The sequence below is a fragment of the Hypanus sabinus genome, chromosome 9 (genome assembly GCF_030144855.1).
Source record: "Hypanus sabinus isolate sHypSab1 chromosome 9, sHypSab1.hap1, whole genome shotgun sequence".
Lineage (NCBI taxonomy): Eukaryota > Metazoa > Chordata > Chondrichthyes > Myliobatiformes > Dasyatidae > Hypanus > Hypanus sabinus.
This window is the reverse complement of record NC_082714.1, coordinates 139,193,545-139,209,650: the sequence shown is the minus strand read 5'-3', so window position 1 is coordinate 139,209,650 and position 16,106 is coordinate 139,193,545. Positions and strand designations below refer to the sequence as shown.

The 16,106-nt window shown below is 37.2% G+C and overlaps 1 protein-coding gene across 4 annotated transcripts in view; it reads right to left on the bottom strand.

The window, feature by feature from the left end:
• Positions 1–16,106, bottom strand: part of LOC132399854 (polycomb group protein ASXL1-like) — a 90,626-nt gene that overhangs the window by 45,023 nt on the left and 29,497 nt on the right. For 2 of the 4 annotated variants that reach the window (XM_059980689.1, XM_059980686.1), the window contains one exon: positions 5,529–5,637. The exons of 1 other annotated variant lie outside the window; for it this stretch is intronic. In XM_059980689.1, the coding sequence (XP_059836672.1) occupies positions 5,529–5,637 (109 nt within the window). Of the gene's footprint in view, positions 1–5,528; positions 6,779–16,106 lie in introns of those variants that run through there. One more of the 4 variants, XM_059980687.1, reaches the window with a different exon arrangement.

Sequence of the window (16,106 nt, the reverse complement as noted above, 5' to 3'; positions counted from 1 at the left end):
CCAGTTCAATACCCCTCAAAAACCAGGATAATGCACTGGGATTTCACTGCCTGCGGCTTCTGATGCAGACTTCAATTAGAATGCAGGGAAACTACCCAGTGCTAACTACATTTGTGAATCGCAACACACTTTGCCAGAGGTCCAATAAGTAGCCAGGCAACAAAAGTGAAGTCATATTAACAAGTGACAAATTTCCAATAAGGAATTCTTTACTCAAGTGCAAACTTCATCCTTTCTCACTCAAAATCAGGAAGGATAGATGCCGTGTTTGCCCAAGTTTCTTCCCCACACCAAACCCAGCAGCTGCCACCTTTCCCATTATTTTTCTCTGCATGTTCTTGACTCTTTTTTGTTCTTGAACTGCATCACAACAATGTCCATTAATATATTCAGATCTGCGAGCCATATTTATGCGAGGCTCAATGTCAAAAAGGCCATAACCTTAAGTAAAATAACTATTGTACAATCATACAACACATATCAACTAACAACTAAATCTTATCTCACTCTTGTGAAAATCCTTCATGTTGCTGAATAAGTATTCAACTGCATATGATTAAGAAACTACTTGGAATATTGCTGTCCAAAAATAACAGCAATGATGTCAACTTAACATTGACCATAAAGAACATAGTTAGATACTTCTATTGAGGAGCATTAAATTAGCTGCTTCATCACAGAGAACAACAATAGACATTTTACTAAATTTGCTAAACAATTCCAAGGTTTAAATACAAAACTAAAGCTCCTGATCAAAATAATTACTGGAAAAAGTTTAAGGAGCAAGAGACTGGCAATTGACAAACTACCTCAGTTTCATATACCTGTGCCCACTGACAGGCAACATGTAGGCTGTATTGAGATGAACAGCAAATTAAGGAAAAGTAGACAGGTAGAACATGACAAGTCAGTGCAAGGGAAGAGAGAGAAAGGATATTTATGAACTCAAGGATATGAAGACATTAGAAGGTGCAAGTTGAAAGCATTAGAACTGTATAATTAACATACAAAAGATTTGAAGAAAATTTTCAAGTCAGTACGAGAGTAGCAAGCCATTTTTCATTTCCCAATTCAAGCGCCCTTGAGGGTATAAAGGTCCATCAGACAACAACAGTAAAATCATGCAGATGGCGCACCAGACACTAATACCACATTCCTCTGCCTGAAGGGCATCCTTGAATCATTTATGTACTTAAAACAATGTAGCAGCTTTTAAGGTCATTTTCTGGTACCAACTCACGAATTACCACATTTATTGAGTGCAATTTCCCAACTTGTCATGCAGGATTTGAGATAATCATTTCTGTGACTGGTCCAGAGCTACAACCACCTTGGCACTTTACTCCTAGATTATAAGAAATAAAACTAATGGAACCACTATGACTAATCCACATCTCATAAATAGCAATGCAAGTATGGTGAACTTATTTTATATTTATAGCCACTTTCATCTTGTAGGTAATTTCATTACATTTTCTCTTATAAAGTATTATTACTAAGATGTGAAATATATTGTACTGTCATGTTAACCATCTCATGGAGATTTTGTCAGAGATTACTTGATGCTCAAGGTACCGGAGGACAGCTCATTGTTCAATATGATCAGAGCTTTGCAATTTTATTACCGACTTCATTCTTGTTAGTTAATTTTAATTCCTCGTAATATAAACAGCTTTCTCTATGTTATAAACATTCAGTTGCCTTACTTGTGGAACAGCTGAACTAAGGATAATGATACATCTTACCCAATGTGCAGCATTAAAGATACAAACATTATTAATTAAAGAGAATTCAAAAATATGCCATGATACACAGTAATTTGGATGAAAGAGAAATACACAAATTATAAGTGTAGGCCATAAGGCCTTCAAGTATTCGCCACCATTTAATTATATGGTTGAACTTTAATGACCTCCACTCCATTGCCATTTATCTAACCCCTCCCCCATTTCCTCTATCTACCAAATATTTATCCACCTCCACTTCAAATATGTCCAATGAGCCAGTTTCTACCTCTGAGGCTCTGAGGAATATAAGCACTAGGTTATATGAATAAAAATCTAGATAAACCAATTTTAAATGAGTGGCCTCCTAGCTTGCATAGACTCGTCTACTGGTGAAAATATCCCAACACCTATCATGTCAAGCCCTCTTGGGATCTTATATGGTTGAATGAGGTCAACCTCTCATTCTTCATGAAATATAGGCCCAAACTATTTGGTCTGTTTTGGTAAAAAAATATTTTAATTTAAGGAAATCAAAACTGCATGTTGTGCTCACCAATCCCCGTCAAACAGTAAAACCTCTTTATAAATGCTAACCCCTTTGCAATAAATGTGAAAACACCACTTGAATTTTCAGCCACACTGAAACTACGTGCTTTATGATTCATACATGAGAGCACCTAGATCCCTCTGTACTTTATTATCCATCCCTTTCCATTTAGATAACAATCTGCTTTTTGACTTCTTTTGCCTCACACTTCCACACATTAAAGTCCAAATGCCAAATTGCAAACTGAATGGCATCATTCAATTGCAAAAATAACCCAAAACTGGGCATTTGGAAATGAAAAGTGGAGCAGACACAAGACAATGAACACTGGAGGGTTAACTCTTGTTGGCCTCACATCCCTGACTGGCATTATTTGTAGTAATCAGAACAAGAAGTTTCTGCATTAAAACAAAAGATGTAATGAGACTTCATTCTGCACCTCTAGCACAAGGAGAGATGTGTGCCTAATAGTATCAATTAACACAGTAAATACTAGTTAATTATCACATCAGAATCCAAAACCTGACCAATTCACCGAGGGGGCACAACTGGAGGGAGGATAAATGATGTGGCCTTTGTTTTCCACACTGTTGAAAACCAACCCGTGTTTCAATTCAATCCACATTAGTACAGAGGTATGCAAAATTATGAGGGGGTAGAAAAGGGTAAATGCAAGCAGGCTTTTTCCGCACTGAGGTTGGGTGAGACTAGAGCTAGAGGTCATAGGTTAAGGTTGAAAGGTGATAGTCTGAAGGGCCTGTTCCAGTGCTGTCCTGTTCCATGATTCTATGACTAATAATGCACAGAACACTTGTCAATTTCAAACATACATTCCATGACTGATCAAATCCTTAAATAAATGGAAAATTGGTTGGAAAATCAACAATGGCAACAATCAAAGCAGCATGGATCTTCAGCCTGATAGAACAACTGGTATTTAAAAAGCCATCTTTTCAAACTCGGACCCCAAGATTGAGACTATTGATCAGATCAAGAAGGTTCTTACCCAGATCTATGCCAAGTATGGCTTCAGCATTAGGCTATTTTACATCTACCTTACAGTTTTAAATCATCAACTGCTCAAGCAGTTCTTCAAAACTCAGCTAAAATACCAGCCTTTACATTATATTTTATGAATTCTTCACATCTCACACATTAAAACAACATTCTTTTGTGATTATATTCTTTTAATCATTTCTTTTAAGAATATTCTCTTCCTATTCTGCCTTCTATGCATTAGCCATGCATTCCATTCAAACTGCTCCATCTACTACTTCGCCACTAATTTTATTCCTCACCAATTAACTTCCAATCTTCTCAGCCATTACATCTTGACACATCACACAAAAGAAAAACTATTTTTAACCGATGTTTTTTTTCCTACAGTCTCGAATAAATCCGATTACTAATGTAACTTCTTAACAAGATGGTTCCAGCCTTATGTCAGGTTTCATGACTTTGACTAATATTACTTCAATCTTAACTCCAAGAAATCAAAGCCATCCCCCTGCGACACACACACACACACTTTGCCATAATGAATATCACTCTTCCAAGATACACACACTGGAAGGCTTTTTCCAGCACGTTATACTGATAAACTTCACGTACCGCCTAAAGCTTGTTCTTTATTTCTATCCCATTACACCATCCCTGCTGCAAAATATGATGACTAACACGTTTCCCTTTCTCAGCAAATACCTTACTGCAATACATGCCACATGTAGTCAAATCGAGGTGCTTTTGATATGTTTTTTCCTCTAATTGTTCTGGGACGAAGTTGCTGCTTTCCATTCAATATTACATTCAGGACAAGGCTTTGAATAATTTCCCCTCTAACTATGGAGCACAGACTGTTGGACTTCCACTTATACTAATAGGCTATTATACTAAAAACAAAAGGCTACAGCAAAACCAAAGATACAGCAATACAAATCCATCACCAAATTTCAGTCACAGTAACTGAAAGATTTACCAAGTAACCGCATCAGCAAATTCAGTCTGTGTAACCATCAATTGAGACTGCTGAATGGAACACTTCCAGTTACACTAATATAAACAATAAGTTACATGTTATATCAGAATTTAAAAAATAAGATTCAGTGCACTTTATTGAATATCAAAGCATGAGATCTTCTGGATTTTTATCCAATACATGTCTCAATCACTTTAGAATAATAGACTATCACTGTAGCATAGCAATGTCATAAATAAATCAAACAAAAGCTTGCTGACAGATAGTTAAGATAGATGTGTTAAAAATACTCAATATTAGGGATGGAATGATTTTTCTGTATATGAAACTAGAGGAAGCATGAAAATTACAAATAGTTAAATCAGAGAGCAATGTGTATGTAAGCACTACATTTGTCCCAAAACAGAGTCCTTGAACCTGTTAAAAGCAACCCAAAATATTTTTTTGCATCTCCTCATAATTTGGCAGCTACACAATATTTTGATACAGAAATACTGTGGAAGTTAACTTCTGTATATTAAAAAAAATCCAACACATTTGCACTCTCATTTTAATTCCACACTTTGGTAGGGGACAGGTGTCAATGAAAAAGAACTATTAGTCAACAAGAATGCAATTGAATCATTATTCATAAATCCTTATTGCTGCATTATACACACCCTCTCACACGAGCTACATCTTCAAGGGCAAAAGACATAAGATTTAAAAATGATAGAGAACATGCAAAGGTCAATGATTTCCAAGATTATCTCATGACATTTCTAAGACTAGATCCTACAGTTATTCTTGGGGTGACAAGGGGGCATTGGTGGCAAAGTAGTAAAAATGTTCGTTTTATGCAGAACAAAGAGAAAAAAAAACTTTATTCTGAAAATACTTCCTTACCTTAGCAACCAACTTTATTCTTTAATTATAAAGATGGCACCATTAATGTGACTTAACATGCTTTACAAGTAGAAATCACTTGAGCAGTGATGTCCAAATGTCAATCTGTGGGATGCTTGGGGAACTTGGATCACAATAATTCCGTTTTTGAAATCCAATTAACTCAGTTCTATCTTCCTTGTTGGTTTCTCCAGCTAACTTTAAAGACCAGAGCTCTGGTGCCACAGAGGTCCAAACACAAAATTAGAAAAACTGTAACCCTTGGTGACTTTAAAAGGGAACATGCAACTATTTTTTGTTTTACAGGGGCTGAAGAGTTCCAGTATCCACCTCTGCTACTGCAAGGTTGGAAATCCCTACAGTTACAGCAACAAAATGGAACAATAGTTCTTACCTTCAATGTATAAAGACCCATCCGCCCTGGAAGTCTGTAAAACATTCCATCATCTGCACGAGAATTAGTGTGAAGCATAGCATTCAGACATGCCAAGGGAGATGTTCCACTACATAAAATAGATTAAAAAGCACATTTTATGTAAATACCTTGTATTAAGTTCAGATTGGCACAGTGGTACATATTCTGCTCCAATTGGCCAATTTCCCTATCTTCTTATAAATTGTACCGGCAAATAATACTGAAAACAGCAGCTACATTGATCACAAAAGTCATGTTTAGATTAAGTTTGTAGTTTTATTTTGAAACATTGCTTGCCAATTGCTCAGCCTTGTGATTCGTACTAGTCTACACCACTTTGCCTCAAGATGGATTTCAGATTTGTTTCTCCATAAAAACAAATATTCAGAACAAAGGTTGGCACATATTTGGTATTTTTCAATACTGTTTATAGGCATGTAACTTTCTGCTAACATGTCATATAACATACTTGAAATAGCTTTACCTTTCCCTTTTAGGAAATCGTTATTTTGATGCATATTTTTAGTACTGGCTCCCTGCTGTCCCCATCAGTACACAAGCCTAATCAGAGCCCTTACTGTTTCAAAGGGATTTGTTTTGGTTTTTACAATGATACACATGATCAAAGTTTCTGTATGGATTTGAATTGCTGTATATTTAGCATTCAGAAAATTACCCATTCAAGAGGAATTGGATACTCAAAATTTGTGAACTAACTTTACCTCTGACTAGAGTTGGACCACCATCCATATTTTACCAGACAGAACAGCAATGATCAGTTCCCTATGCAGTACAAAGTATTGTGTATTGGACAAGGGGCGATTAGACAAAATGTTTATGAATCAAATCTTACTGTTTTGAGTAGGGAGAAGTAAAATTAAGACAAAAGGAAACAGTATATGACTGTCATCAGATCAAAGCATACACTTCCCTATATTGAAAGGTTTTATATGGAAAATGAGATCACAGATATACCTCCCAAAGGAAGCATAACCAACATTGACATTTCAAAAAGAAACTATACTCAATAATTTCTTCTTTGCATTTACCATTTATATTCCATTGTACCCAATCATTCACATTTACGAGAGTATAAAAATACTCCACGTAATCACTGTATGGCATCAGCAAATGTTTACACCAGAAAGTATCAATGATTATTAAACTCATATTTTAAAGTATAATCAGGTGACTATGCAATTCAGTGGAGTCTTTTCATGACCAACTCAAGCAGCCTCATCACCGAACATAAATCCTAGACTAACGGACTACAGCTTTCTTTTAGAACAAATATTGCAGCAGCAGTCTCCAATAACTACTTACACAAGCCAATGAAAGCATCCAGTGGCAAAAAACTCTCAGATCAGCAATTGCAATACCAGACAGGCGTCAGTATCTTAAGTGTTTAATATTTTATCGGATCTGCAATGTTTTCAAAACTATTTCTAGATCTGCAATGGGTCATATCACTCATTAGATTTAATGGACATAAAATTCTGACCGTGCTCTTTTCAACATTTTTAACATCTTCAAATTCAACATGAATCAACCTAAGTGGGGTTAACACCACACTTAAAAAGCAGATCATAAGCCTTGCTCGCTCAAGCCACCACTCCTGCCAATTTGTTAGCAAACAAGACATTCCCCAGTCATTTAATCAGAACATTCCCGTCAACTCAATGACCTCACAATGCACGTTTTCTTTAAATTCCACGCCTAAAATAGGAAAAAGAGAACTAGTCAGGTAAAAAGTGATATTTCTCCCAGGAAATGCCAAGTTTGGCAGACTGAGAAAAATAAACCTCTGTTTCTATATTCCTCAAGTAACTCTATTTCTCAAAGCCAAACTACACACATTACTACTCAAAAGTAGTCAGCCAGGCAACAATTCAGAGAACATGAGTGATCATGAGATACAATTTAAGCCCTGCAAATCACAATCTATTACAGAGTAATAAAGCACAATCCCACTACATATCTCTTCAATGCTTTATAGCCTCTGAAGTGGTTTGGCAAACCAAGGAACCACAAGATAACAACAACAAGATAGGTTAAAGGACATATCAGATGAGTTTATTGGAAACAATTAACAGCGTCCAAGTGTTCAGTCTTATTCAGCTCTGCCCAATTAACTGTAAATTTTCACCAACACTTGTCAACAGGTGGTCAAGTTATTGTTGTTTCTGCATATTAATTATGCAATAACTTGACAAAAGCATTCAGGAGTCTTACCAATTGATAACCATTCCCAAATCTGAGAAATGTGAGAGAATGCTCACAATCTCCTCCATGAATATAATGGCATCACATACATACAACCAGCTGAGCTTTATCACTAGTAAAGTTGTTCATTTGCAGAAAAAACCCAGTGAAGACTGGAGTTCAGTCCTGCCGAAGGGTCTCAGCCCAAAGCGTCGACTGTACTTTTTCTCCCCCAGCATTTTGTGTGTGCTGCTTTGATTTCCAGAATCTGCAGATTTTCACTTGTTTGCGACCAAATAAACCGAGCCTGGCCACCACTGCCTTTACCAGAACAGAGATGGTGATTCTTCCAACTATGATTTCATAAATCTGGTAGTATCCAGATGCTACCTGTTAAACTCACTAGCAACACAATTAACACAAACAAAATGCTGGAGGAACTCAGCAGGTCGGGCAGCATCTATGGAGAGGAATAAAGAGCCGATGCTTCAGGCTGCAACTAATAGGTCAGTTCTTTATTCCCCTCCAAAGATGCTGCCCGACCTGCTGAGTTCCTCTGGCATTTTCTGTGTTACTTTAGACTTCCAGCATCTGCACAATCTATTGTTTTTATCAATACATCTGTGTGGTCAATTAAAATACTTTGATCAACCACAAGCCGACGTCTTGCCCTCGTGAATATTTCAGAACGGAAGTCTCACCATGACCATTTGAAAATTAACCATGCTGTGATACAATGAGCTTCCATTGTAACAAAAAAAAGCATCTTGGTGTGATTTTGCTACAGTTTCCCATTATAATGGCTTTTCAGGAACTATTTAAAATCTTAAAATGTGTTACTTAGAATTGAGGGTATCATCACACTATCAAAATGGTCCCGTTAAAGATTCCTAGTATCAGCTATGGTTGCCCACACGCAGTGTGAATACTAAACCGTACATAACCCAGTTGTGTACACCAGGTTCAAGCTGAGCCTGAATGTTTAGTCTGGCAAAAAAAAGTTAAGGTCAGTCAGGCTGTGTTGATCAGCCAATATTCTAATGAAACGAGAATGATTTCCAGAGTGTTTGTGTAACGATGAGTTTCTGGTTGTACCTTTTTTGTTACTATTTTTGGGCGATTTTGAATTGGGACGGCCCACAGATAACAAACACTGAACTGAATATGCCTGGACTCTTGATTTTGTTTTATATTCTGTTTTTTGGGGGGTTTTTGTTGCCATTTACACATGGGGGGGGCTGATGTTTTTCTTTGAATAGGTTGCATAGTCTTTGTTTCGTGGCTGTCTGTGGGGAAGATGAATCTCAGGGTTGTATACTACGTACTGACTTTGAATCTTTGATTTGCTTAGTATTACTCTCATTGCCCTCTTTTCTTGATCAATTTTTGGCATTTCACTTTTTAAACAGGTCAAAATGCTGTTTAAAATTGTGCTACTTACAGCCATGATCACACCAGCTTATGAAAAATAACAACAAATTTAGGCTACTCCTGGGTAATGAAAAGGTTCTGTTTTACAGATAGAACATGTTGATTTGGCCACAAGTTAGAAGAAATATTGACACACACAAAAAAAATCATTAAATATGGTAACCACATTCGCAGTGTTATAATAAATGGCATCTAAAGCACACGACTAATAAAAAAAATTCTAAAAGTGATGAGCAAGGAAACTAGTTCTGCCATTTATAGGACATCAGACCTTTGAACTTATAACATTATTGGAACTTGTTTTTATCCATAGGTGTCCATAGTTGGGTATACGTAAACAAGAGATTGCCTGTGCTATGATCCAGTCAAGTTCAGATCTGCTGTCCAGATCTCTAATTTTATTCTCAAACCCATTTTTCTATTTGTGTATAAATGTAATGTGACAAGGTATTATGCCCTGTCACAAATGTCTGAAGCTTTATTCCCAAACTTTGCCAAAGATTAAAAAACTCAGGAGCAGTAGAGTCACAGAAACAGGCCTTTCAGCCCACCCAATTCATGCCAAACCATTTAAAGTGCCTACTCTCATCGACCTGCCCTGGGACTATAGCCCTCTATACCCCTCCCATCCATGTACCTATCCAAACCTGTCTCAAATATTGAAATCGAGCTTGCATGCACCACTTGCGCTGGCAGCTCATTTCACATTCTTACAATCCTCTGAGTGAAGTTTCCTCTCTTGTTCTACTTAAGCCTTTCACCCTTACACCATGACTTCTAGCTGTAGTCTCAGCCAGCCTCAGTCGAAAAAGCCTGCATGCTAGATTCAATTTTGTATACCTCTATCAAATCTCCCCTCAATCTTCTACATTCTTAACCTATTCTAATGGAACGGATTTAGAACTGCAGGATAAACATCACTGACTGTTTAAATGCAAAGAGACATCAACTGGCCTTGCCCATTCTACAGTCGAATCAAGTATTAACTTTCATCATTTTGGATGCATGGGTGACATTCTAATGGCTTGCTGGAACTTGCCCCAACTGAAGCCAGTCGTACTGATGAAATCAGAATAATATTCAATTAACAAAACAAGTAAATGTTCAAACTGAATAATAGCACTTAAACAACAGAAGTTACTGTTGCCTTACACAGAAATGCATCCTTTCATATTTTGACCCAAGCAGCTAAGTGGAACCATAGCCAAAACAACATTTGGTAATAACAAAGCTACGCTATCCTATAATAGAAGATACAAATTAATTTCAATTGAGAAATAGAATATGCAAAGGAAATCAGATTTGACTTGCCTATATTTAAAACGATAAAAATTGAAAATTAAAAGGAATGTGTTTGAAGTGTACTTTATCTGAAGATTAACTCAGTCATTAATCCCACAAAGGCTGTTGACAGTTGAGCAAATATATAAAAAAAAAGGTGGAATTTTCTTAGCACAACTGCAAAAGGAGCCATTAATTTTAATTCTCTCTTACAAAAGGATGCTGCTGATCATCATTGCAAGGCTTTACAAATTTCTTAAATTGGTAAGACACACTGCTCTTGGATAGATAAATTCTCAGTCATGGCTACTAGCAATGCTTGTTCATATCAGTTGGATCCAAACACAGTTTCAATGTGAGTAATCGCCGGGTGTGTAAATTCCACACACTTGGAAATAAGCAGCACAAACAGCCCTTGAAGATGTCAAACAGACTAATAAAATTCCACAAGTCAGATTAAAATGCAATGAAAAACCTAGCGCACATTTAGGCAAGCCAGTTGATAGTAACATACTAGTTTAAAATTTTATTAATAACCAAAATATTATAATCAAGTTTCAATATGCACTTAAAATTACTGGGTTTGTCAACTGTATGAAATTAATTCGTAGTGGGGTAGGGGTGATGGAATTTCATGAGATATTAGATTCTAATGAGTGAGTTTACTCAGGAACGGATTCTATTCTACTTCTTAAAAAGCTTGCTGCTATTGCAGCCATCTGTTTAAACATTCACAGCCCTGGGGCCCATCTCAGATGTCAAACTGTATCTTGCACTCCATTATTTATGCAATAAGTCACCATAAGCTTAAACATACTTTTCAACTCATTTCAACTAAGATTTTAATGGATGAAAAAGTTAAGGTTTTTACATAAGGGAAACTCAAAAGTGAATTGGAAAGATATTACCTTACTACCAAAAATCCTGCACACTTGTAAAAGCACTAACTTAACTGGAGGAGTTTTATAGAATTTCACCAAAAAAAAGAACATACAACAGCTTCCAAGTTATCAGTTCACATGAATCATGTGGGCAACCATCCCTGAAAGTGAACTTCAATACCCAGTCTAAAAAGAAAGAACAGGCATCATTCTATCAAAATAAACTTTCATCAGGAAAGAAAGCAATGTCAGTGCATCAAAATAAATTGGCTGAAGAAACACTAGTGCAGATATTTCTGTTAATTTTCAACATTTATTACTTGCTTCATCACATGGGCCTAGACAATCAGCGTGAACTGGCCATTTGAAACATATCACACTTCAGTGCAATGTTACTCAGCACGCACGTTTGCAGTTCCAGTCAGGATCCATGGTCAGCAATGTGAAGCAGGACTCTGGCCCAATTTTGTCCCCTCAAGTCTGAAGCTTGAGGTCTACTGTTACTCCCAAACCATCAACTTAATAATATCAGTAAATTTAACACCCAACAGGGACCAAAGTAAGATCCTTTTTCTTTTCAATGCCATTTGGTTCCTTCCTTAGACAGCTGACTCAGATTTTTAAAACTTACTGAGGACATTTTAAAAAAAACAGCAGTTAAGTCAAAGCACACGAATTCACTTACTCACCATGACAAAAAGAAAAAGATTGCTAATTGGCAATTAGCAACATTAATGGGACAACAGAAATTATTTGATAGGAGTACAAATAGAACAAGCAGAGTAATTATCAATTGTTGTCAACAAGTGGGATGGTGGGGGAGGGAGGTGGTCATTTTGATCTGAAATTATGGGAATTGACAAGAGCTCAAGACAACTCCATACATCGAAGTGAAAAAGCAGTTCACAATCCTAAACTTCATGCATAGTTGCACAGACAAGAGGGGGCTGGAAAATTAAATTGGCAGGAAGCTCAGGGTCACACATGAAGACAAAACAGCAACATTCCATAAAGCTGTCCCTCCCACAGTGTTTGGCAGATCATACTATGGCTAGTGGGAGCAGTTGTTAAATGGATGTTTCCCTTGGAGTGGTGGGCTGGGATGTACTCAAAGGGGACAAGATACACAGCAAGGGGAAGACAGCAAGGCATTTATCAAGAGAGTCAGTAAAGATCCTTGTTAGGTAGTGGCAGAAACAGCAGAGGAAAACTGATTAAATTGGAGGTTGGAGGGTGGAAAGTACGATGGCGATTCCATAGTGACCATGGAAGAGAGAAACTGCATGAGCTAGAGTGAAGAAAGGGGTGCTAAAGGTATACCTTACTGTTAGCCATAAAGCAATGTAGAACAAAATGACAAGTGCCTCTACCATAGGTTACATCCTGGGAATGAAAGGGTTAATGTAGAAAGATGGTTTTGGCCCTGTACTTGATGGAGCTTAAAAAAAATGAGGGATCGCAATGAAAGATATAGAATATTGAAAGGGCTAGTAGAGTGCATCTGAGGAGGATGTTTCCTATGTGGAGGAGTCTAGGACTAGAGGACACAGCCGCAGAATAAAAGTATGCATTTAGAACAGAGATGAAAAAGAATTTCTTCAGACAGAAGATGGTGGATCAGTAAAATTAATTGCCACGTGCAGCTCTAGAAGTCAACTCATCAAAGCAGAGGTTGATAGGTTCTTGAATAGTAAACGTGTCAAAGATTATGGGGAAAAGGCAAGACAATGGGGTTGAGTGGGAAAATAAATCATGATTGAAGAGTGGTGCACTCGATGGGCCAAATTGTCTAATTCTGTTCCCTTGTCTCATGGAGGAAATGGCTGTCAAGCTACAGTGCACATATAGGACAGCATTTGGTCCACATGGCAACACTGCTGTAGTGACTTCAGGATGGAAAGCAAAAGAATAATGAAATTGGAAACATACAATTCACATTCACCTAGGATACAGATGAAATTGTATGAGCAAGCATAAATCATGTCAGAAATGGGCTTGTCTTATCAGCTCAACAGATCAGCCAGCATTCACTCACTAGCTTCTCAATGCGAGACTGGAGGAGAGGAGGTAACGCAAGGAAAACCAGAACATAATGACTTGGTAGTCATGATACTTAACCAGCTAACCCAGCATCATCTTCAAGAACAGTATGAATTTAAATTCAGAGAAGAATGTGATAACATGGGCCAGCATCTAAATATTAAGCTTTCAATGGTTGTGAAAATTTAATTACCTCTTGTACAATCTCAATGACATCCCCTACACACATCCCCAGCACCAAGCACTGTGGTTGGAGAAACCAAGTGTCAAATCTTGGTATTGCTACATATGGAGAACAGATTGTTTTAAAAAAACAGAAAGAACCAGAAGAAAGAACATGAAGGGAATACAATATGCCCTACAAATCCAGAATGAAAGTAATGGAATAGAAATTACTGTTGGTGATCAAATAGACATTTAAGGACGCTTACCATTTAAATCCCTCATGCTATTTTCAGAGCCATTCAAGTATTTATTTAAACCAGCTAAATGGTTAAAACTGTGGTCACATTCAGGGGAAAATTAATCAGTGCATTTAATAATCAGTGCTTTTCAGGCTGAAGAAAATATAAATTTGAACTGAGTTAACTGAAAAATATTGAAACGTTTGAAAGAAAACAAAGAAATTAATTCTAAATGTCTGAAACTCGTATGTTTGATACAGCTTACATTTAGTTTGGGCCAAGGAATGCTGAGCAATAATTTAAATCCTACCATTTTGACAATGTTAAGCCACTTATGTGAAGTTTATAAAACGGGCATAATCCAGGAACTAAATTACTGCCAACAAGTTGTTGAACTCTGTTTTACACACACAATTTATGGTGCAATTGATATTTGGCTTCTTGTGTGGTATATCTGGTGGAAGCAGTTCCTGTAGTTCAGAAATTGCAAAGAGCACAGACATACAAAAATCATAGACACAAATTCCTACTGCAAGATTACAAGCACGATTATTAATAATGGATTAGAAGCACACTTCATTCATTCACACAACAGAGCACTTTATACCAAAGCAATCTCTCCATTGCAACCTTCATCTAATACAGACATGCTCTTTCTTGTCACTTGAATGGAATTGGAAGATCAGTAGTGCAGAGATAAAAAGGCAAATTTCACACCATCTGGCAATGACGGAAATAACTTGCAATTATAATCAAATCACAATATGCTTCACATAATATTACAAACTTCTTTAGCCATTTAAATTTTATGCAACACAATATCTTTCCAAGGCCGCTGGCCCATTAAAAGCATAATGAATAGAGCACCTACTTATACCCCAAGGCTTTCATAATAATTTATTATGAAAGAATTTAAAGGACTTCCAGACTCAGTATGGCACCCTTCTCTGGACAGCTCCTTCAATAGTTCTCCCTTTACTTTGGCTCCTCCCCAATGACAGACATTGCACTCAACAATTCAACACACTGTCAGCGGCTTCTTGAAGAAAAAGCTAACATCTTATGTAATGTTACTACCTTACACATCCCTGGGGATTTCAATTCAACATTCATGTACCTATCCATGCTTCTGTTAAACATCGAAATCAAATCCGCATCCACCATTTCTACTGGCAACTCTTTTCACACTTGCACCACCCTGAGTGAAGAAGCTTCCCTTCTAGGTTCCCTTTAAACCTCCCACCCTTAACCAAATACCTCTAGCTGTAGTTTCTCCCAAACTCAGTGGAAAAATAATGCTTGCACATACCCCATCTATATCCCTCAATTTTGTTTACCTCCATCAAATCTCCCCTCATGCTAACCTGTTCAGCCTTTCCCTGCAGCTCAGGTCCTTAAGTCCTGGCAACATCCTTGAGAATTTTGTCTACACTTTTTCAATCTTCTTGATATTTTTCCTGTAGGTAGATAACCAGAACTGCACAGAATACTCCAAATTAGCCTTCACCAACATCTTACACACCTTCAACATAACACCCCAAATCCGATACTCAATACATTGATTTATGAAGGCACTGGCGAGACACAGCGACATTTTGTGGGAAGCAAGCAAAACTACTATTCTATTAAATATACTTCTTCTGGGCTATGATCACTGCAATCCACAGCCTGTAATTTCCCTTTGAGAGTTGTACTTTTGAACTGTCTGTATGATCTGACATTTTTCTGGTATCCTTAAGGATTCAGCACACTAGACTCTTGGGAATACAGGTAAAGCAGCTATTGCTAGATTCGACTTGGGGCTGAATAGAAACTTTGGGCTGAAGTGAAGCAACAGGGCCCAGGCCAAAGAGTGAAAAACAAACCAATGTTTAGCTGATTTAAGGGCCAAGCCAGACTTATAAATTCAAGGCCTCCAGGCCGAGAACCAACTGATTACCAGCTCACTACTCAGAGGCTTTACTCACCTTAGCGCTGAACTGGCTCCACAGCCACACCTGCAGCCTTCAAACTCACTTTCAAGGACTCGAAGGTTTATGTTCTGTGTACCAAATGTTTACTTTTTTAATGTTTGCACAATTTATTCTTTTTAGACCAATAAATGGTAAAGATAATTCATAATTTTAACAATAGACATAGCCTATGCATATTATCCTAATCTCAGCCTCGCACATGATTAAGATATTTCATTTTTATCCAAAGCATGGATATACAAATCATTATGTATGAACATGTATAGCACAAGGCTGCATTTGTGGAACCGGCAATAAGATTAGTGGACAGGGGAGGTCTAGAAGAAACTAACATTTACTTGAATG